The sequence below is a fragment of the Chiloscyllium plagiosum genome, unplaced genomic scaffold, assembly GCF_037043375.1.
Source record: "Chiloscyllium plagiosum isolate Xiang-an unplaced genomic scaffold, Cpla_swu_hap1 HiC_scaffold_53X, whole genome shotgun sequence".
Classification (NCBI taxonomy): Eukaryota; Metazoa; Chordata; class Chondrichthyes; order Orectolobiformes; family Hemiscylliidae; genus Chiloscyllium; species Chiloscyllium plagiosum.
In genome coordinates, this window is record NW_028270191.1 from 19856080 (window position 1) to 19880116 (window position 24037).

General features: G+C 39.5%; 1 protein-coding gene across 1 annotated transcript in view; it reads right to left on the reverse strand.

The window, feature by feature from the left end:
• Positions 1–24037, reverse strand: part of lmbr1l (limb development membrane protein 1-like) — a 62348-nt gene extending 38311 nt beyond the window's left edge. Inside the window, exons 1-2 of the mRNA XM_043681824.2 lie at positions 23901–24037; positions 648–732 (exon numbers count right to left, since the gene is read on the reverse strand). Of these exons, the coding sequence (XP_043537759.1) occupies positions 648–732; positions 23901–23960 (145 nt within the window). The 5' untranslated portion in view covers positions 23961–24037. The remainder of the gene's footprint in view (positions 1–647; positions 733–23900) is intronic.

Genomic DNA, 24037 nt, shown 5'->3' on the forward strand with positions numbered 1-24037 from the left:
TGAAGCAATCAATGAAATGCAGTAGCTGCAATTCAAACATATGCAATCCTTCAATATTTCAGCAATCTAGTCAGTCAACTTGGTTAACAAAGGGGCGCCTCTCATTTCACCACTCAGCACACTTGGAACAGAATACTTACTAATTTTGAAACCAGAAATGGAACCCGCATACATAAGCAGTCACTCATCAGGATTTTCAGGCTGACAGCCACCACCCTTTCACATATATGTTACCCAACAACTTGCATTTGTATCACACCTCTGACATAGGAACAATGTCATCAGTCCCCATGTAAGTAGGGGGAAAGAAAATTACTAGTTTAGGATACCTTGGTTAACGGCCTTCCAAGATCAAGATGCTGACATCTGAAAGTAAGTATCACATTAAACCTACCACTAGGCTTTGTAAAGAGTTACAGTAAACATTGCAAATGCCAAGATACAGTGGATCCATGCTGTATTTATCTACAACAGCACATTGATACACATGTAATGTCCCACCAATGACCAACACTGGAAGTATCCACAGTCTTAAATCAGAACTAATAATTCATGTCACCCAAAGCCTTAAAACAAATCACCTGAGACAAAGTCAGAATAAGTTATTTCAGAACTTGTCAGAAAAAAAGGTTTTTAAAAAAAGTCACCTGCTGCAAAGTCTGCATTCTTCTTAAATCGAGTGATTACCAGATAGGAGAGAATATACAAAGCAGTGAACAGTAGTGCACAGATCTGTGGAGAAAGAACAAGAGAAAAAAACAGTTAAGAGTTAAAACAATTAGATCAGACAATAGAAATGCCACTCAAAATATTCAAATTCACCTTCTCCAATCATCACTTGCTGAAAGTTAGGCATGTAAAGTGAAACCTAGCTCTCATTTGGAAAGCGGAATTGAAAAAATTTATGGTTGGTTCCTTTGATGGCACAATCAGCTGTGCAACACCAGAGTTCTCTCTCTTGAAACAATTATCCTACTTCCTGGCAGGGCAGTATGAGAGAGATCAGCTGCAGTACCTTCCTCCATTATGGGGACCTACACTTGGATGAAGTACCAGAGACTGGCACACCTGCCATCAGGAAGAAGTGGAGAAACAAGATCAGGGAAAACACCAAAAAGAACTCCAACAAAAACTCAGAAAACAGCACCTTTCTCTTTCGTGCATCCATTTACTGAATAAATCTGGTCTTAAATGCTATACTTCAATTGGGAGGAATAAACAGGACTAAAACACTCAAAATGTTTTGTGTTCAGACCAGGTGATTCTAAAATTATTAACAGGAGGATTTTTTTTTTAGAAAACAATGCACAAGACACCTTTCAATCACTCTGCACTTTTTTCATTGTTCTTCCTCAGGATGCAAGTATATTTGAAGAATACAGAGCTGCTTTCCTTCTCTTGCACTGTTCCATGGAATCTATATGCAATCCCAACAACTGATCCCAGACCACAACATTTTAAAGTCTCACTATTATGTATTAAATCTATTACATGAGAAATAGATTTTTGTTGGTATATTAATGGATATGGAACCATGGTAAATCAACTATGATCTGATTGAAATGGCAGAACAGGCTCAAGAGGTCAGAATGGCCTATTCCTGTTCCTTGTATTATACAAGAGGTAATTTTTTAAATTGCTTGCAATCTCTTTTTTGAAAGCTCCCGGTTTCCAAACAGTGAACTATAAAACTGAGGCAAGTGTAAATTGGTCTGCATGAACTAAAATGGTTAATAATATGATCAATGATTTAAACTGGTCCAGACCCAAAAATGATACAACCAATAATTTGAGAAAAACAACTAATTCCTGCTGATAAACTGGTTCCATTCTTATGATTGTTAAAGCTGCACAAACATGACCATTCACATATCTGCTCAGCAGTGACAGAGTCTGCTCTACTGTTCCTGATAGGAACCAAGCACATACAGGGTACTATGACTGTTCCCACCATGAACAAGGGGAGTGGGCTAGGAAATCAGGAAGAAAGATCACAGCTGAGAAATCACTGCACACCCCCACCCTCCCAAAGGAGTCAACTGCAATCAGATGATGTAGATAATACAACAAAATAAAAGGTGAATGGAAAAAAGGGATAACAAATAACAAAATAAAAGAAATAGAAGGAATACGCCATGTGGCCTGTCAAGCCACTATTCAATAGCGGAGGATTCATTAGTTCCACTGTTAGCCATGGCTCACAATGCTGGCTATGAGCATTACCCAGATCTGGGGCAAACTACCAAAGGGCAGCATGATCACATCTGTGGTTTTCAGTTACCCTGCTTGGAAGCAGTACCCTTGTGCAAAAACCAATACATTCAAGAGGTGAAGAAGAATTTCTCTCATTCAAATCAAAACAAGGGTCAGATCATTTTAGGGGATGCAGATCCCAAATGGTCTTTTATGCAAAAATATTCCTGTAAAAGTTCAAAAACACACAACCAAACAACAAACATGTTAAACTGGTGAGTTATTTTTGTAAAATTTTGTAAAAGATTCACATAAAATTCTTAATTGATTCTAAGTTAAACAGTGACCCTTAAGGCTTACAAGCAGCCCCAGACATCAGTGTTTCCAGATGTGGAAATAAACGGTTCAACTCATTACGTCAACTTTACATTGGGGAGGGGACAGAGTGAATAAGGGAATAGCAAGAGGAAAGAGTAAACTAGAAAACAAAAGCAAAATACTGCAGTGGCTGGAGAGCTGAAAAACAAACAAACAAAGTGCCAGAGAAATTTACATGAAGAGAAAACGGAATTAATGTTTAAAGTCCCATGACTCCTCTTCGGTTCTGAAACTAGACTGGAAACATTAACTTTGTTTCTCTCTCGACACCTGTTGAGTTTCTCCAGCCCTGCTGTTACCTGTAGTAAATAGAAAGCCTAGCCAATTAGAACATGGCATGGACTTCTGCACTGCCAAATGTGTGGAACCCAATCCTAAACCATATTTCAACAACAAGCATATCCTTGTATCGTGTATACAGATTAAATGAGCAATTCCTTAGCTTGGGCAAAGATACAAACAAAAAAGACACAGTGCATTAGTTTAATGCAGGATCCAAGAATAGACAAGTTTGCACAGGTCTCAAGTGACAGCTACAAGCCACAAATGTATTTTTGTGTCAATAGAGACTGGCACATGTATAACCTATATTCCAGGCATTCACACATGACATGGAGATTTTCTACCAGACACATTGCTTTTTAGATTTATTGCCATCAGGAAATGCTTGGCCAAAAACCAAAACAAAACACATTATGAAATTCTTGTAGATGGTATACACAAAACAACCAAAAGTTAAAACAGGTTTGGTGGATTTTAAACATGAACTCCAATTGTTCTCCATTAATTTCTTTTTCAGTTATGCACCATTTCAGCTGAAAATTTACTTGGGGCTGGAGGAGGAAAGAAAACATGATGGCTTTGTATCAGGATGCGAAAAGTCATTGCTGATTTTATTTTACACATGCATTCCATTTGTCTGGCATCCATCCATCTCCAGAAGATGTCAGGCACAGAGTAAACAAAACCATTTTGGATGGCGCGTCTTCATTTGGTACACTCTTACTGACAGCTGAAGAAACCAACCCGAGTGGCAGAACCTGCTACAAAAATCATTGTGGATTGTTTTCGGTGTTGGTGTCTGTTGCCAAGCAGCTCTTGCCACTGATACAATTTAGCCCAAAAAGTGTCACCATTCTTCCTGTTGTCAGCTAGCAACCATGGAATAATTGCTGTTAGAGAGTCTTCATGTCACAATTTTAAGTACACTTGGGGATCCTACTGGTCACCAGGTTCCGGTTACGTCATCATGTGGAAAGTCGTTGGTTACACGACCATTTTCATCCTGTGCACATAGACAAGACTGAGCCAAAGCTACCTCTATCTGGTGAGTATCCAGGAGGACTGCTGCATTTGTGATTTTGTCCTGCCAGGAGACCCCCTTAACATGCAGCAATAACAATAGAAATTATGGAGCTTTTTTCTCCCCCCCCTTTAGACTTGTATACCTTCCAAGTTTCACAGCCATACAAGGTGCCGAGACCACAGGCTTTGCAAACTGTTGACTCAGCCTTCATATATGCACACGTAATATTTTTGGCCAAGAGAGCAATAACCTGCTCTGCAAAGTCTACCAAAGTAATTCAAACCAAAAAAAAAACTCAAAAATTACTCAGCCCTCCTACTGCAAGGAAACACTTAGCTTCAATACACAACTTCTCCAACTGTATTGTTAAAATCAGTGGGTTGGGAAAACTGAAGGCCTGTAACCTTTTGTGTTTCCACTTAAATTTGCCACCGGCATTCTGAAAGTGAAAAGGTTTTAAACATTACACTCCGAACATCAGACAATTTCAAATTTTCAATAATGGAGAGAGAGAGCTTCATAGCCAAACCCAATCCTGTCCTGAGTAAACACCTGCACTGACAGTTCAAATTTACAGCAATCAAGGGCAACAACCGTGGCCAATGTTCTCCTTAGCCTAGAGCAAAGAAAACGAAGGGTGTCAGAATGCAAATTCAGACAGCTCTGGACCCTGGTAAATGGAGCTCAGGTTGACATCCAGCAAGTAGATACATGCATCCAATGGGAGCAGATGCCACTCCAATGTAATGAGGTAGATGGGTTTTTAGTCTTGTTTTCACTCCACATAGGAGAAGGTACTCTACCAAGATAAAAACAATGAGGAAGGCAGTGGGAAACCACCTCAGCTATTAGAGTCATAGAGATGCACAGCAAGGAAACAGACCCTTTGGTCCAACCCGTCCATGCCGACCAGATATCTCAACCCAATCTAGTCCCACCTGCCAGCACCAAGCCCATATCCCTCCAAACCCTTCCTATTCATATACCCATCCAAAAGGCCTCTTCTTTGAGAATAAAGTGACTTAAGAACCTCCTGTGTTTCAAACCGGCCCTAGAAGAACACAAGAGATGGCTGAAGTAATCCAGTATAGTGTATGTGCCGAATGTTGTGGTTTTGTTCGCCGAGCTGGGAATTTGTGTTGCAAACGTTTTGTCCCCTGTCTAGGTGACATCCTCAGTGCTCAGGAGCCTCCTGTGAAGCGCTTCTGTGATGTTTCCTCCTGCATTTATAGTGGTTTGTCTCTGCCGCTTCCGGTTGTCAGTTCCAGCTGTCCGCTGCAGTGGTCGGTATATTGGGTCCAAGTCGATGTGCTTGTTGATTGAATCTGTGGATGAGTGCCATGCCTCTAGGAATTCCCTGGCTGTTCTCTGTTTGGCTTGTTCTATGATAGTAGTGTTGTCCCAGTCGAACTCATGTTGCTCGTCATCTGCGTGTGTGGCTAAGGATAGCTGGTCGTGTCGTTTCGTGGCTAGTTGGTGTTCATGGATGCGGATCGTTAGCTGTCTTCCTGTTTGTCCTATGTAGTGTTTTGTGCAGTCCTTGCATGGGATTTTGTACACTACATTAGTTTTGCTCATGCTGGGTATCTGGTCCTTCGTTCTGGTGAGATGTTGTTGGAGAGTGGCTGTTGGTTTGTGAGCTGTTATGAGTCCTCGTGGTCACAGTAGTCTGGCTGTCAGTTCGGAAATGCTCTTGATGTATGGTAGTGTGGCTAATCCTTTGGGTTGTGGCATGTCCTCGTTCCGTTGTCTTTCCCTTAGGCATCTGTTGATGAAATTGCGCGGGTATCCGTTTTTGGCGAATACATTGTATAGGTGTTCTTCTTCCTCTTTTTGCAGTTCAGGTGTACTATAGTGTGTTGTGGCCCTTTTGAACAGTGTCTTGATGCAACTTCTTTAGTGTGTGTTGGGGTGGTTGCTTTCGTAGTTCAGGACTTGGTCTGTGTGTGTGCGTGCCTTTCCTATATACCTTTGTGGTGAATTCTCCGTTCGGTGTTCTCTGTACCATCACGTCTAGGAATGGGAGTTGGTTGTCCTTTCCTTCCTCTCTAGTGAATCGGATTCCTGTGAGTGTGGAGTTGATGATCCGGTGTGTGTGTTCTGTATTTCTGTGTTTTTAATGATTACAAAAGGTGTCATCCACATATCTGACCCAGAGTTTGGGTTGAATTTGCGGTAAGACTGTTTGTTCTAATCTTTGCATTACCGCTTCTGCTATGAGTCCAGAGATGGGTGAGCCCATGGGTGTGCCGTTGATTTGTTCATATATTTGGTTGTTGAATGTGAAGTGTGTTGTGAGGCACAGGTCCAATAGTTTGAATATGCCGTCTTTGTTGATAGGTTCACCGTCCTGTTGTCTGTTCTGTATGTCCAGCAGGTTGGCTATTGTTTCTCTGGCTCGGGTTTTGTCAATAGAGGTGAACAGTGCCGTTACATCGAAAGAGACCATAGTTTCTTCCTTTTCTGTGTATATTTCTGATGATGTTGAAGAATTCCTGTGTTGACTGTATAGAGTGTCTGGATCCGCTGATCAGGTGTTTCAGTTTCTGCTGTAGTTCTTTAGCCAGTTTGTGTGATGGTGTCCCTGGTAGTGATACTATGGGTCTGAGTGGGATGTCTGGTTTGTGCACTTTAGGTAGTCCATAGAATCTGGGGGTGTTGTTGCTTTCAGGTTTCATACTTTGTAGGTCAGCCCTGGTTATCTGTCCGTTTTTTTGTCGGTTCCTCAGTGTGTTGTTTATCCTATTAGTGAGCTGTGGGGTGGGGTCAAACTCCCTCTTTTGGTAGGTGTTGAAATCTGTAAGTAGTTGTTGCGCTTTTTGGATGTACTCTGCTCTGTCTAGGATGATCGTCATTCTGCCTTTGTCTGCTGGTAGTATGATTATGTTCTTATCGACCACTAGGACTCACAACAGCACACAAACCAACAGCCACTCTCAGACAACAACTCACCAGAACGAAGGACCCGATACCCAGCATGAGCAAAACCAATGTAGTGTACAAAATCCCATGCAAGGACTGCACAAAACACTACATAGGACAAACAGGAAGACAGCTAACGATCCGCATCCATGAACACCAACTAGCCACGAAACGACACGACCAGCTATCCTTAGTAGCCACACACGCAGATGACGAGCAACATGAGTTCGACTGGGACAACACTACTATCATAGAACAAGCCAAACAGAGAACAGCCAGGGAATTCCTAGAGGCATGGCACTCATCCACAGATTCAATCAATAAGCACATCGACCTGGACCCAATATACCGACCACTGCAACGGACAGCTGGAACTGACAACCGGAAGCGGCAGAGACAAACCACTATAAATGCAGGAGGAAACATCACAGAAGCGCTTCACAGGAGGCTCCCAAGCACTGAGGATGTCACCTAGACAGGGACGAAATGTCTGCAACACAAATTCCCAGCTCGGCGAACAGAGCCACAATAACGAGCACCCGAGCTACAAATCTTCTCACAAACTTTGTATGTGCTGAATGTTTAATGGTTAGTCAAATAGTTCACAGAAATATTGAATCAGAGGGTTTGAGCATTTGTCAAAATTCAATTGTCTACTAGGGATCCTAAGCAAATTTAAAAACCTACATGAAATTCCCAAATTTGTTGACAAAAGAATCTTCAAAGATTTTTATTGGACATGAACAGTCCATTTGAAAACTGCAAATGACATTGCACAAAAAGTAAAGTATTGAATTGATATGATTGCATGACTCATTAGAAAGGGAGAACACGTTAAACACTGACATCACTACCAAAGCCAAAAAAAAACCTTGTTAATTTCCTAATCACAATGAAATTGCGCATTATCAGACAAGTATACACAAAGTCACTGCTGCAAATAACAAATCCAACACTGAATTCCATATCTCATAACTGTGGATTGTATTCACAGAAGCCACTTATCTCATTGAATTCTTCCCAACTCTCAAGAATCTACAATGCTGATACATTTGTAGAACGGGATGTAGAGTTAAACCGTCACAATATTGCACAAATCAGTTAACTCCTCCCAACTAAAGATTTTTTAGTGTGGCTTGTGGTCTTGAGAGTACATTACAAGGCCAGTGTAAATCCTCCTCTGCCCAGCACAGCCAAAATAAATTTCCAACACGTTAGAAACATACATTTATATACAAACCAGCTCAGTTTTTTTTTAAAAACTGTTTAAAAGTATATTTTTGTACTTCTGCTACAAGGGAGATATCCCCAGGGTTGATCTAGTTAATTTGCACCACTTGGTTGCACAATATCATTGTTCCAAACTAAACCGATCAGCACCGAAACATAATCGCTCAAAAAAAAACCAGCACTCAGTACTTCATGTTTCGGACAATCCAGCTTCTTCAGTGTTAGCGAGAAAGGACGAGAGGTTAAAGGGACATCTGTACAGGCACTCCCCACTTCCTTCCTCACCTTTCACCAATTTGGCTGTAAATTCTGTCCCTCCTCTTTGATCCACTCCTCAAAACCTAACTTTTTAATTAAACATTTGGTCAACTGTCCCAGTATCACTCTGTGGTTCTGTGTCAAATTCCGTTTGCTAAAAAGTGTTGACAAAATGCCTTGGGACATTTTGCCATCTGAAAGACACTATTCAAATGCTGCTGTTGTGAAGGTATAGTTCCCAGTATTTTGCAGGCTAAGCTCAATTACCAACCAGGGCCTGTCAGAAGTCCCCTTATTCATTTGCAAGTACTGCACACAACTTCACAGTTTTGAACAAAAATCTTAGAAATCATAGCATCTCTCTAACTGCAAGGTACATTTAAAATATACACATTAGCAGAATAGGACAACATGGACGCGTTCCAACAATTCTCTAGTCAGTAAGTTACCAACCATAGGCATGAGTCATCGCAAAATTGGAAGAAGAAAATACCACTGAATTTGTCAAAAACCCAATTGAAGCAGAAAGCTTCACATTTTAAAACTTTGAACCCCAGAGGTACTTCCCTGAATTACAGAAGTGACCACATTTCAAAAGTAATTAACTAGGTACAAAGCACTTTGGGATGTCTAAAGGTCACAAAAGTAGTTATATAACTGTAAATCTATTTTCTCTTCTCTAAACAAAAAAAAAGTGGTTTCATAAAAATTTCCCATCTTTCTTGAACTAGTCAAGTGGCATAAAAGAGCTCATGACTTGATGGCCCAAATGGCTCGAGTGCTGTAAATGTCTCGCTGCTACGATTTGAAGAGCAGGAAACTATCCAATATTCTGTTAACATTTCCCCTGAAAAAAAGTATCATCAAATCATATTAACTTAAGTCATTTATATCGTTGATTGTTGGGGGTCCTTTACTGATTGTGAAAATTGGCTGCTGTGATGATCATAAATGTCAGTCAATACATTTAGTAATTTATTGACTCTGATCTTCTTTGGGATTTCCAGAGGATGTAAAATGCACCATACATTGTAAATTCTTTCTTCAAAGCCTATAAACCTAAAAGTTAAAAAAAAACAGGATCCAGAGCACTTGTTGGAACAGAAAGATAACTACAATTTTGCGTGCTTGAAGTCAAGTGAACATTTTCACACACAGCTGGAAGGATGGGATTGTAAACATCCTCAGCTCTCAGCATCCTGCCCCGCTCTGAAAACATTGCAACTCACTCCATTGGGAGGAACTTAATCAACCCAGAACAGTTTCCTCCTAGCTGGTTGTTGGAAGCAGATTTTACTGCAGACTCTAACCAAAAGCATAAGATTTACAAACCAGCAGTGACTGATGTTTCTGTCCTTTTGCCCTCAGACCAGCAGTTTAACTATTAACTTTTAGTAATAGGTTTAAAACTAGCAGAATCACATCTGCTGACACCACCAAACCTGGCAGCTATGAAAAAGGTCAATGGCTCAGGAGTGAAGACAACAAACACTGGAGATCACAGTGGGTCAGACAGCATCCATGGACAGAGCGCAAGCTAACATTTCAAATTTAAATGACTCTTCATCAGGAGGTTCAGGAGTATCCCTTTAATCGATCAGCTCAAAGATGCCAAGAGAGTAAAAGACAAAACAGCATGATAGAAATTCTGGTAGCATCTCATCAAGGCAAACACAATGAAGGACAGTTCCTTACTTAAAAGTCCACTAAACAGGAAAGAAGTTTAAAGATGAGGTTCATTTGCACAAAGTTATTGAAGAGTCATCTCACTTGAGTATTGTAGGCTCAAATGAAAGGGTATAAAAGAAAATAAAGCTGCTACTTATAATACCAAACTCTAAAAAATGATTTATACTTACTGCACATTGAAGACTTAAAGTGCATTTATTTTCATTAATTTCTGATCAGTGCACCAATTTCTTTTGCAGGACACTGTGCTGCTTTTCCCAATCTGCTCACAATACATTATTCCACTAGAAATAGTTAATGGTAGATGTCATTACTGCTATCAAGCCACTCATAAGACAATCATTTAAAAATTGTTAGAATTGGGTTTTACATGAGGATGACTACAAGCCTCAAAACAGTGAAAATCAGATATACCAATTTGTTTTGAAAAGCCTAGTATACTTTTGAAGAAAGGTCAGGTCACAGAGTAAATAAAATTTCAAAATTAAACTTTTAACAGCTCAGCAATAGAAGGAAAAACTATTAAGCTAAAACTCACCAATATTGACTTGGTGAAAGATACAAGACTTTTGGGATCCTCTTTCACCAAGTTTATATTGATACAAGGCAAAAACTACCTTTCCTATAGTGATCAATATGTTAAACTTCTTCAAATTATACTTCAGACTCCATTCTCAGAGAATGTGAACTTGAACTGTATAGCTCCCTTCATGACCTCAAGATGACTCAAAGCACTTTGCAGCCAAATGAAGACTTTTTTCTGAACTCTAAACACAGCACACTTGTAAATGTAGCAAGTTTTAGTGATATTAATTGGGGGCTAAATACTGGCCAGAACACCAGGGAGAACAATCCCATCCTTTGTCAAGTCCATACCATTGGACTTTTTATAACCCTCCCAAGATGACAGGGTTTCAAGTCTAACTTCACATCTGAAAGGCAGCACCTAATATCTGAATACTCAGTACTGGCCCTTCAAAAACACAGCACTCACATGGTACTGAGACCAGAACTCCAACCCTCGATCTCAGAAGAGAGGGTGCTATACAGTGAGCCAAACCCTCCTGACAGACAGGTAGATGCTTCACCTGAACTCAACTGATAGACGGATTTAAATAGCTTCACTAATTCTGTTTCCTGTGCCTTGTTTATTGGCTCATTTTGTGTATGACCTCAAGGGCGTCTTGCAGCAAACTGTTCTAGCAATACATCAACCAGTGGTGAAAGGTGAAAAATAGAAGGTTCAAATGTGAAAATTCACATTGCTAAATTTGCAAGAAATGCAGCTCAAACAAGAGTAAATTTTGAATCAAGGCATGACATTTCAAAGCATAATAAAGACCAGACTGAAATACCAAAAAGATTCTGTAATCTTGGTGGTCTTTGGGATAGGCAGAAAAAGGTTCCAGATGGTTGCCACTTGAAGGTTCACTCTCACTCAGATAAAGGATTCTAAAATGGAAACTTTCCTGAAAACGTGTGCATGCACATTGAGAAAAGGCAAGTCGTGGCTCAAATCTGACTCTTTCGTCTTCCCCAAAGTCATGACACTGTGGGATTGTTGGAAGCGACCCATTGCAGCCTCAAGCACTCACCACCAAAGCAAAGGGCTTGTCAAGAAAGAGATGGCCAGTCACTTTTGGAGCTGCTGCAGCAATGTGAGTGCTCATTCAAAAGTCAGAAGAACAAAGTGCTCATGATAGAGCATAGGGATAGAGCAGATTGCAATGTCAGGGTGGAACAAAGCCATGGCTGAACTTTACACACAAGAAAGAGTATTTTAATTTTACACATAGGGGATCTGGAACTCAAATAGATCAGTGAAAAAATAATGGATAACGGATAACCAGCCTTAATATGCAACAGAAAATATGCAGAATTTTGGAGAAATAGAAGCTTAGAGGATGGAGAATGGAAAACAGCAAGAACATCATCAGAATAGTCCATCATGTATAGACGTCAAACACAATTAGAGTTTCAGCAGCAGAGGGGTGAAGATACATAGCGTGATGCAATTCCCACCTGCCTGTCTGCAGCACACTTAATGTTCAAAGAGGATATCCTGTCTTTGTTTGAGCCTCTGGTCTGTAGACTTGTTTTCACCATGTTGTTTTCATTGCTGAAATTCTGGTTTAGCATCAAGTTAGTAGCATTACCCAGCAACTGTCAGATGATGTAAAATTTATCTCAGAGGCAAAAATTGTTAATTTTATCACTGGCTGGTTATTAAACTACCTTGTTTCTCAAGATGCTGATTGACCTGCTGTGTATTCCCAGTACTTCATAAGAACATAAGAAATTGGAGTACAGGCAGGCCATTCAGCCCCTCAATCCTGCATGGCTGACCTGAGTATAGGCTTAATTCCATGTCCATGCTTGTCCCCACAGATCGATCAAAATCAATGTTGTTGTTTTATCTCTGGTTTCATGCTCCTGCAATGCTTGCTTTTCAGTTCGAGTATTTCCAAACAAATTTCATTTGTCATTATATGGAGTCTGTCTGACTGTCCCTCCAGGGAGTAGTTTACTAACAAGACTTTTGTAAATCGGAACAATTTTGCTTTCTTATACTGGTAAGAACTATTTTGTATCAGAAAGGCAGGTGTTTGACATCTGAACGTATTGACACTAGGGTCAGGTCAAATCATAAGAATTATTATGACAAACCTTCACTCTCATTTTTTAGCACAAAGGATCTAAATTTGAATGAGTTTTAGCTCAAACTATACACTGCTAGCCAAATGCTTTCAAAGAGCCATCCATCCTTTTGCTGGTGTCTCAGGCTTGTAGGGTCATTTTCCTTCATATTTCCTCCTCAATTACGCATGATCATTTAAGGCATCACACAGTGGTCCTTATTAGCCAGTTTAAGTGCAAATATTTCCCTGATCATTTAGTCACTAAGTTTATTCAGTACAGAACCCAATCTTACAGACAAGGGTGATCATAGATCTCTGATTTATGCTGCCCATCTGATCACAGCCAGGCAGTCAATTACATGTGGCCTTGGGTTGGGGATGGGAGCAGGGGGAATCAATAATGTTAGAAACCAAGAAGCATGCAAAGCTTAGGGAAACGTCAAATGCCAAAGATTTTGTTTTTGATTAAAATTAAAAAAGTGACCATCTATCTTCTCCACAACATTGGTGACTGCACAGTTACCATTAGAAGGCAGATTGCAAGAATATTTAGAAGTCAGTGTGGAGGGAACTTTGAGCCAGTGGACAGTGTTCAGTCAGCATTTAATTTGAATATATATTTGTTTGATGGTGATGTCCAGCTCAATACTGGGTTACATTAGCACCAGCATGCCTGAAGAGATCGAACAACTACAAATAAATGGCAATTGATATTTTATCTTGTTTCTCTTTTTGGAAAGCAGAATCCTTTAACTAACAAACAGTGCAAGAAAGCTGAATCACTCTCACTCATACAGCTTCTGTCCCTTCAGACAATATGGATTATCACATCCTCAAAAATGTCATGAAGCAGGTGAAGCAAGACATATATTTTTGAAAACTATGATAGTTGGCCAGTGCTAGCTTATTTTTATACAGGTTCAATTTCAAGTCCATTTGTTTTCCAGAGCAAGGTCAGCCTCAAATAACTGGCATTTACCTTGGGAAGTGGACAAAATTACAATAGTTTTAAAAAGTCACCTTTCCTTCACGTTTCCACTCAAATTCTTTGTATATCAAAAATGTAAAATCTACCATCATTGTCCCTTGGTACATTCCAGTTTTAGGAATACAGTTCAGGAAAAATAAAATCACAAAATCAGCATTTATTGCAACACCGGAGAATCAGCCAATTTTTAATAGCTAACAATAGCTTAAAGAACAGGACCATTTGCTAGTGATATTTATGTACAGAGGAACCTCGATTGTCCGAAGGACACAGGCAGCCAGTATTTCGTTTGGTTAATCAGATGCTGGATAGCAGTTAGCCAAGCGTCGAGACCTTGTGATCTTGTTCGGATTATCCGAAATTTGGTTAATCGAATGCCTCTGCATAGTAGATAGCTCTTTAATAATTTTTTTTAAATTAAAAAAAGTGTGTTTAAAAATAAACTTTTTAAAAGCCTCTTTGAAGGCCCACAAATCAGGCACAATTGGGGAAACCAGGCAGAGTGATTAATGCGATTGGGGAGTGTGTGTGGTGCCAGCTTCTAACATAACTGACACATGCAAAAGATTGCAGAAATGTGAATTGAGTTGCTGGTTTGGTTGAATTTGGGTTAATGGTGTTGAAAACAAATTGTGTTGAACATCCATTGTGGATATTGTTGACATCTTGGTAATGGTAATTGGCATTTCATCATAGCCTTGTCATAGTCATAGCCTATGAAGGACTGTTGACATCTCGTCTTTATCATATAACATATGGCAAAAGTCACCATAGTCCCACAAGATCATGGGGCTGCTCTCTGAGACAAACAACGGTGGCGAGTCTCCACACCTCAAGCAACTACTGCAGCTTTATGTTGTAGACATATTGGGGCAATGTTGAGAAGGTGGGACCTTCAAGGTGACCTTGGGCAATATGGGAATTAAACACATATTGTTGGCATCACTGCACGTCACAAACCAGCTGTCCAGCAAACTGAGCTAACTGACCCCAATAACATATGATAATGACATATCTCATCAATTTCTACAAAGAACTCAATGTGGTTGAAAACTTTGCACTCAAGAAAGTGAATAACAACACCAGGTCAGATGACAAGTATAATAGCACTAAACTTCCCATCGCTAACAGAGACAGCAACAAAAACAAGCAAAGTCATTTCCAATACAATTCCTTGTGAGTAAATGTCTACAACATAAAGCTGCAGTAGTTGCAGTCAAACAATCCACAAAGGGTATGCAGTGTGGAAAATAGAAAGAGTCTTATGGATTAAAAAAGGTGCTCAAATGACTAGGGTTAGAATGCAGATAAAGTCACTTTGCATTAACTTTGCATTATACTTCATCTTAGAGCAGTTACATCAGCATGAGCTTGTTTGTGTTCCCAAATTCAATGTTTCTTTTGCTTGTCCAAATGCTTAGGGGAAAAAAAGCCATTCTTCTTATGAAATTATGAATGTTCCTCCCTCCAAACCAGAAGTACAAGAAATCAAATACTGATGTAGCATGTGACACATTCATACATAGTAGATGGTTCCCGGTTTGAGCCCTGATCTTTGCAGTTAGCCAACTCAACTCATCCAATGAGGTACAATAGTGCTCAATGCTTCTGATTATCCATCCAGAACTAGCATACAGACAAAATTAGTGAGGAGGATAATGTGTTCAGCTATATCTACAGGGGCAAACACCTTGCCAATAATCACTGCATGGCAGTAGCTAGGTTATTTCCCTTGACTACTTTGAATTTACAATTTCTTTCCATTTTTCTCATTCTTAAACTATCAAAATGGAACCGTATTGTGGTGATGGATGAAAGTGTTTCACTCTATTGTAATTCTCACTGCAAAATACTTGCGACAAGAAAACCATTCATTCCTTCATCAAGTCTACAAAAGGAAACAGATTGTCAGGTAATCTTACTCCAGCACATAAATTATACTTTCATCAGGTTTAAATTATCCGTTTCCTACGAGCAACCAAATCTGCTTTAAAATCTGTGGTACCTTAGGGAATTGGTCAATAACTGAGTCAGAAAATTGGACTAAAATTGCTCCTGCTGGCAAAGTTCATAAGAAAAACAAATGGTAAACTAGAGTTGAAGATATGAAGATTAGTCATTTTAATCAGCAGCAGATATAGTCCTTATGGAACATAGTAGCTGGAAGAATTTTGAAGAAAAAATGCAAAATAAATTCTGTGTGCAAAGCACCATGAAACAAAGCAGTGTTTACTCGCAATCACAAAAAGCAAATTGCCATCACAGTTACAGTGTCTAATGCTGCAGGAAGACCCATGGTAAGGAGTCTTAGAGAACAACTATACAAACCCAAACAACTCGCATGTTATTCTTAACAGCTAGTTACACGATAGGGGATAAGGACCTGGAAGCACACCTTTTGGCTGATCCAATGGAGTCAGGTATAACATGTACTGCCTAATGTGTGATCTAAAAGGAAATTACTGGGGGTGGGTGATGGAGAGGTGGGTAAAAAGGGCAGAGATAGAAATTATATACAAGTTGTAACTTTAATCACTGAAAAATTATAATTAGTAGCATAATGCAAAAAGGAATTGACTGTATTCTGCAGTCATAAGCAAAATGTTATCCTGCATTGTTAACAAGAACAGCAGGATCAAACTGCAACTGTTACAAAACCTTTTGATGACCTCTGATACTAATTCAGTTGTGATTTCATAACCTGCAAGTCATGACATAATGCTTACAATAATTTGCAGATTCATCTCATTATACACAGAAAAACAAAGATCCTGGAGGATCTTGACAGGGTGGAAGTGAAGAGGATGTATCCTCTTACAGGAAAATCAAGAACTAGGGGCCACTGTTTAAAAATCAGGCATCATCCATTTAAATCAGACAGTAGATTTTTTTTTCTCTTGGGGTCATGAGTCAGTGTCTTTGACATTTTGAATATTTTTAAGGCAGAGGTCAATAGACTCTTGTTAAGCAAGGAGATGAAAGATAATCAGGGGTAGGCAGAATTGTGGATTTGAGACTACAATCTGATCCGCCATGATCTCATTGAATGGCAGAACAAGACTTAAGTGGCTGGATAACCTACTGCTCCTGGCTCAAATGTTTATAAACAAGCATCTTGCTGAAATGTACGTTTCCAAGATATTTCTAAAGTCTTTCTGGCTGATTTTACTGGGATGTGAGCATAATGAGCAGATGGTGTGAAGCAATGTTACAGAGGAAGAAATGGGCAGTCTTTGTGATGAAGTGGAGGATGTGGGCTTGGAAGCTCAGCTCAATAGGATGTCAAATGTTACAAGCAATTTGGTTCAACCCAGGATGATAGCTAAGAAGAGAGGGATAATAATGACAATAAGCACAGAGTTTGGGTGGGGGTGGTGGTGGTGGGGTGGGTGGGGGTTAGTAATAGTTATGGTCTCTACAATGTATTCAGGAGATAATGGTCATTAGAGCAAGGGTCTGAGGACTGGAAGCTTGAAAAACAGAAAATGCTGGGAAAATACAGATCCCTGTACAGCAGAGAGTAAAGTATGGGCAGCATTTCAGGTCAAAAACATTTTTATAATTGTAATCTTATGCTAGCAAGGAGCAGATACTGTCAGTGACAGAAGCAATTTGTTTCAGTGATATCAATTGTGGGATAAATAGATAAATATTGGTCAGAATGCTGAGGAGAACTCCCCTGCTTTTCTTCAAAATACTGCCTTGGAAGCTTTTAACTTGGAGAACTGATGTAATGCCTCTTCTGACAGTCTGCACCTCTGATATTGCAGTAGTATTGTACTGGGAGTATTGGCCTAGATTTTCATGCTCAAGTCTCTTCAATAGGAATTAAACTCAATCTCTGACTTAAAAAAGGTGAAAGGTAGTATCAACAGAAAGTTATTGCTTGTACTCACTCGAGTAGAGAATCCCTGGGTGGAGATCAGCAATGGGAATATTAGCTGATTTTTCTTTTCACCAAAATAGAAGGGGTGGAAATATCATTACTTGCAGTCCATTTTTGAATCTTTTATGGTTATGCACAATTATTCATTTTTGAAAACTCAAAAAATACATATTGGTTTAAGCTTATCACATGATGTTAGCCGACTTTGAACACTTCAAAGTGACAGATTATCTCAGCAATTCTAAAAAACAAAGAGGCTACTTTGTGCAAAGAAGCAAATGCTTTTCTCAGCAGTAATACATTGATGGCCAAGTTTGATATTGACAGCATTAAATATTCATCCATGAGCAGGTTAAAGGTTCCCTTTATGTTTCCACGTTGCAACAGAAACATTTGGCAAATAAGCAGAAAACTTTGTGCCTGGTGTCTTAAGTATGTTATCACGTTTGATTTCCTTTAAAGCTCATTCCCTCCACCCCACCCAAACCAAGACCACACACTCCCAAACTCAGGGACTGATTCGTTGTGCTCCTTCCTAAACTGGTACTCGCATGGTGCTTAAATGCTGGAATACAATACAGAGGATGTCAGCAGTAAGCTGGCATTCTGCTCAAATAGTGAAGATCAATACTTATTTATCCCATAATTGACATCACTAAATCAGCATCACAGTCAAAGACTAATTTTGTTCTTCTTCAAAGCCAGCACATGCATGTTTTGCAGTGGGCTGATGAGATAGCAGTCAGAAGTAGAAAAGTTAAGTTATTCCACACCACAGTCACAATTTAGCCAGAGTTCCTCTTTGTCTGTACAGGTTAGGTAGTGTATTTATCCACCAACTATTAATGCGGCTATTTGTACAGAGGAAGATAAATTCCACTGCTGTCATATATTGGTTAAGTAAAACATTAAATAGTTTGTATTGTTAAGGACCAGACCAAACTCCCTCAAAACATTAAGAAAATAGCTTTAAGATAAGAAAAAGTTAGGGTCCAGGCTAAGTGTAAGGCAGTGTGTTCCAGATTTAATTTGATGGGTCAAACTGCCGGAGTTTAAGCAAAACACACTTTATTTTTACACTGCAGTTAAAATACAAACAAAAAAAATTGGCTTAACTATTACTAATTAAATGTTCTAATATAGTAACATCCCATAAACACATCTTTGGCAAAAGCAAATTCAGTAAAACAGATTGTTTGTCATGTGCAATTCTAGCAGCAAGAAGAGAACTCCAGCTTTAAGCTGTAAGAGAGAGAGGAATAAGAGTTCCACATTCAGTTGCAAGATCCTAGCATCTGAAGAAAGCTAAAACTAAAAATCCTGGTTCTGTGGGAGCTTGACGCTATCCATTCAGGCTGCTTTTGTTGTTGCACCTTCTTAAAAACAAACCAAGACCTCACAAGCTGTTTATGGCTTTGAGCAGACTGCTGTCACCTCTGTCTCAACCTTTCTTCACAAATAAAGGACAAAATACATCTCTTGAAGCCATAGTATCATCACACCTGCTCCTGAAAAAAAATGAACCAATGTACAAAGATAGCTTAATTTTTAAAAACCTGAAGCTTTAGGGTGGCATGGTGGCTCGGTGGTTAGCACTGCTGCCTCACAGCATCAGGGACCCAGATTTGACTCCACCCTTGGGTAACAATGTGGAGTGTGCACATTCTTCCAGCGTCTGCATGGGTTTCCTCCAGGTGCTCTGGTTTCCTCCCACAGCCCAAAGATGTGCAAGTTTAGTGGATTGGCTATGCTAAATTGCCCATAGTGCCCAGGCTAGGTGGATTAACCATCAGAAATGCAGGATAACGTAGGAGGGACAGTGTGGACTCAATGGGCCAAATGGCCTGCTTCATCGCTGTAGGGATTCTATGATTATGCTATTAGTACATTACAATACTGTCAAATATGGAAGTCACAGATTCTTTCCTGAAGAATGTTGCCAAGTGCAAATATTCATGCCAAGTCTTTATCTAAACACAAGTCAGCATAAAACATTGAAGAGTTGGACAATTTACCAGAATCTAACACCATATTGGGCTAGGAAGTATCCCTGAAAGCAGTACCAGATATGTAATTTATTCAAAGTCAGATTACATGCATCACATTTATAAAGATGAAGTGAAGATTATACCAACCCATTGTGCAATAATGCAAGTGGAACACTTGATACATAATGTCCATTTAGAAAAAAAAAGAATTGTATCAGGCAGTACAAGAATCAAGTGGACTCTGAATCACTTAAAAGATAGAGACAAATCAGCATTCAATTTCAAGTCAGTCTCTTGATAACTGTCTAATGCCAAATAAACATTCACATTTCCATTTCATTTATTGAAGTTAAAATGCTTAGCTAAAGCCAGCTTAGTAGCTGATCATTCCTGGATCATCCAACAATCTGAAACTCCACTTTACTTCTAACTGTCAAGCTTTTGGTTATCGGTACTAATATTTCCTTATGTGGCTCAGTATATAGTGTTTTATGATGCCTCTGTAAAAAGCCTTGGAATTTAAAAAATATATATAATGGCACATTTTAAAATTATGTTGCATCTACCCCACACTAGTCCCCATTCCTTCAACCACTTAATCTGCTCTTAAAATGTGGTAATGACAGTTTCTTCACTCATTAACACTGACAGTTCATTGCCACAGTTTTACAACCCTCTGTGCATAAAAAAAATACACTATGTCCTGCTTCATCTGAAGTCACTCATATTTAATCTTAAATCATATAAGCCCTCACTCAAGATCCCTGAAACATTTTTTTATCTAATCTGTTCCATCCCCAATACCTCCTTCAAATAAATCACTTCAATCTTCTCTGTTCAAGCAGACCTGATCAAAGTCCCAATATGTTTACAATACTATAAAACATTCCAACTCGACTTCACTGACTTTTTTGGGGCAAGATTGATCAGGATAACATTCCTCATCTATCTTCCACAGTTTATATCAGGGGAGCCACTTCATTTTGGTCCTATTCCTATCTTTCCCAGTTTAGGTAACAGAGAGCTTTGCTTCGAGCCAATCGACACACAAAATGTTCAAGACTCAATTCTTAGCCTCCCCTTTTCCATGTGTGTGTGAAGGTTTTGGAGATAGTATAGGATGGTTTCAGGGATGAAGGATTACAGTTATCTGCACAGACTACTTTTGATGACAAGGTGCCAGTGGTGGACTGTGGTGTACAAACTTAAAAATCACACAATACCAGGTTATAGTCCAACAGGTTTATTTGAAAGTACTAGCTTTCAGAGCGCTGCTCCTTCATCAGGTAGCTAATGAAGCAGGACCGTAGGACACAGGATTTATAGCACAAGATCATAGTGTCATGCAACTGAAATGATATATTGAACAAACCTGGATTGCTGTTAAGTCTTTCATCTTTTAGAATGGGTTGCAGGTTTCCGTTCATAAATACGTAAATCCCAGAACTTCTTTCAAGTCACAATCTTGAGACAACTTAAGGTTTTGTATTAAAAAAGTGACATCTCAGCTCAGACAATGCATTAAAGGTGTGAGGTTAGAGTCTGTCTGTATTCCAATCTTGAGTCAGATTGGTTCTATTTCCCAAATAGGAATTTATAAAATATCACACGGATTGACTGCTTGCAGATTGTGTGCTTTTTGAGCAAAATAGAAAATATCTGCAAATATAATTCTGCGTACATATGGGGGGTGGGGGGGGGGAAGACGACAGAGAGACAGACAGACAGAGTATAAGCCTGTGAGAGGGTGTGCACGTGGGTATGCGTGTGGGGCATGTATGTGTGTGTATGAGAGAGGGTCTGCATGTGTGTGTGAGTATGTAAAAATGTGCGTGTGTATATGTATGCTTGTTCGTGAGAGGGTGTATAGTATAGTGGGGTCACCTGTAGTGTAACATGAACCCCAAGTCCCTGTTCAGGCCATCCTCATGGGTAGTGAACATGACTACTTTTCTCAGAGCAGGGAAAGCCACAAGGGCATTCAAAATCATGGAAGAACTGGATAGAAAAATCTTCTCCATTTACTCTAACAGCTGAAGCATCAGCAATCAGATGGCACAAATTTAAGCAGATTGGTATAAAAACCAGAGGGAACTCAAACTAATACTTCACCTTCATTTTCAAGTAACCATTAGGTAACTTAATAAAACAAGTCAGTAAAGTCTCAAATAACAAATAAATGGGAATATTATGCACAGCTAAAGTGGTTTGCTGTGTTCCTCTATGAACTTTCAACTATATCTTAGCAGGTATCAAGACACAGAAACAGTATGGCACAGCAAGAGGCCAGTCATCCCATCATCTCGACACTGGCTGAATAAACGAGTTGCCCATTCTAATGCCATTTTCCAGCATCTGGTCCATAGCCTTGTAGGTTACAACAATTCAGGTGCAGATCCAAGTTCCTTTTAAAAGGAGTTGAGGGTTTCCACTCCAAACACCAAACTGGACAGCCACCACCTTTTGGGTGAATAGGTTTTTCCCTTATGTTGCCTCTAACACCTTACCAATCATCTTAAATCTGTGTTCCCTGGGAATTGTTCTCTCCATTAGGGGAAACACTCTTGCACACTATCCAAGACCCTCATTGTGTACATCTCAATTAGTGTTACCTATCGGCCTTCTCTGTTCTAAGTAGAACAACCTTCACCTAATGAATCTTCATGTCTGCAATTTTCAAGCCCTAGCAACATTTTTGTAGATCTCTTCTGTACTCTCTCTACAGCCATTATGCCATTCCTATAATATGGTAACCAGAACTAGACGCAAAACTCTAACTGTGGTCTAAAAGTATATAGTTCCAGCATTATATCCCTGCTTCTGTATTTAATACCATGCCCGGTGAAGGAACATATCCCATATGCCTTCTTTACCAACTTACCCAACTATCCTGCCATCTTCAGAAACCTGTGGTCATGCACTCCAAGGTCTTGCACAGCCTCCACCTTTCTCAATATCCTCTCATTTGTGCATTATCTTTCTTTGTTTGCCCTCCCCAAAATTTATAACTTCACACTTCTTCAGATTGAATTCCATTTGCTACTTTTCTGCTGACTCAACCAAACCATTGATATTGACCTGCAGTCATCCTCTTCACTACCAATGTTTGCGCTGTCTGCAAATTTCCCAATCATGCCTCCCACATTTAAGTTTAAAACATTAACATATACAACAAACAGCAAGAAACCAAACACTTAGCCCCGCAGAACACCACTTGAAACTGCTTTCTATTCAAAAAGATATCAGTCAACCTTTACCCTTTGGTTCCTGTCACTGAGCAAATTTTGGATCCGGTTCACCATATTTCTGTGACCCATGGGCTTGCATTTTTCTGACATTTCTCACTGATGAGAGACTTGTTTTACTGGTAGCATATAAGACATTCTCTCATTTGCTGATAAAAATAGAATTGTATAATGGTTACAGTCCAGAAAGGAGGCTAGTTAGTCCTTTGTGTTCAGGTTGGCTCTGTGCAACAGCTACTTGCCCTATGCCACACATTTCTTTCCTCCTTTTCAGATAATTAGCCAGAAACCTTTTGAAAACCATGATTGAATTAGCCTCCACCACACTCAGGCAGTGCAATCACCCACTGCATAAAAAAAGATTTTTCCTCATGCTACCTTTGGTTCTTTTGTCATTCTTCTTAAAATGACCATCTTCTGACCCTTCATCCTCCTCCCAATGGGAACAGTCTCTATTTTATCTTGACGCCATAATTTTGAGCACCTGTATTAACATATCCACTCCAACATTTTCTTCTCTAAAGAGAACCATCTTAGAACCCAGACCACCAAATTCCCTTATCTCTGGAATCATTCTTGTGAACCTTTTTGGCACATTTCTGGTGACTTCACATCCTTTTCTAAAGTGTGGGGCCTAGAATTGAACACAATACTACAGTTGATGCCAAACCTGTGTGTTTTGTAAAAAGGTTCACTGAAACATCCTTGCGTTGGTACTCCAAGCCTCTACTTATAAAGCCTAGAATCCCATATGATTTATCAACCACTCTCTCAACCTATTTTGCCATTTTTCAGGTTTTTTTTAAAATGTATGCAGTTCAGTCAAGGGGTTTGTAGTGTGGAGTGGCAGCATTACATGACATATATATTACTTACCAAAGTCACCTTCGAGATCTTTTCTAATCAACTTGTCCAGAGATTTGTTTAATATTGCCTTACCTCATTCTTCCTCCCAAAATTAATCATTTTGTATTTAACATCGTACATTAAACTTTATCTGGAAAGACATGCAGTTCTCATAATTTTGCACAATATTGATTACTAGTATAAGAGATAGCCGACAATCAAAAGGGTTTGTCTGGTGCTGAGTTCAACTGAGTAAAATACTTCTTTCGCTTGAGTAAGAATTAAAGGAAAGTCAAAAGTAATCACTTCCAGAAATCCAAAAAAAAACTTACAATACATTCACGAACTCTGTTGTGGAAGAGCTTTGCTCTAATCATAACGTCGTCTTCCATCGCGACCCTTCATGGCTAAGAGGACACACGGTACCTGTTGCCTCAATCTCTGAAGTTGTAGCTCTCTCGACAGCTCG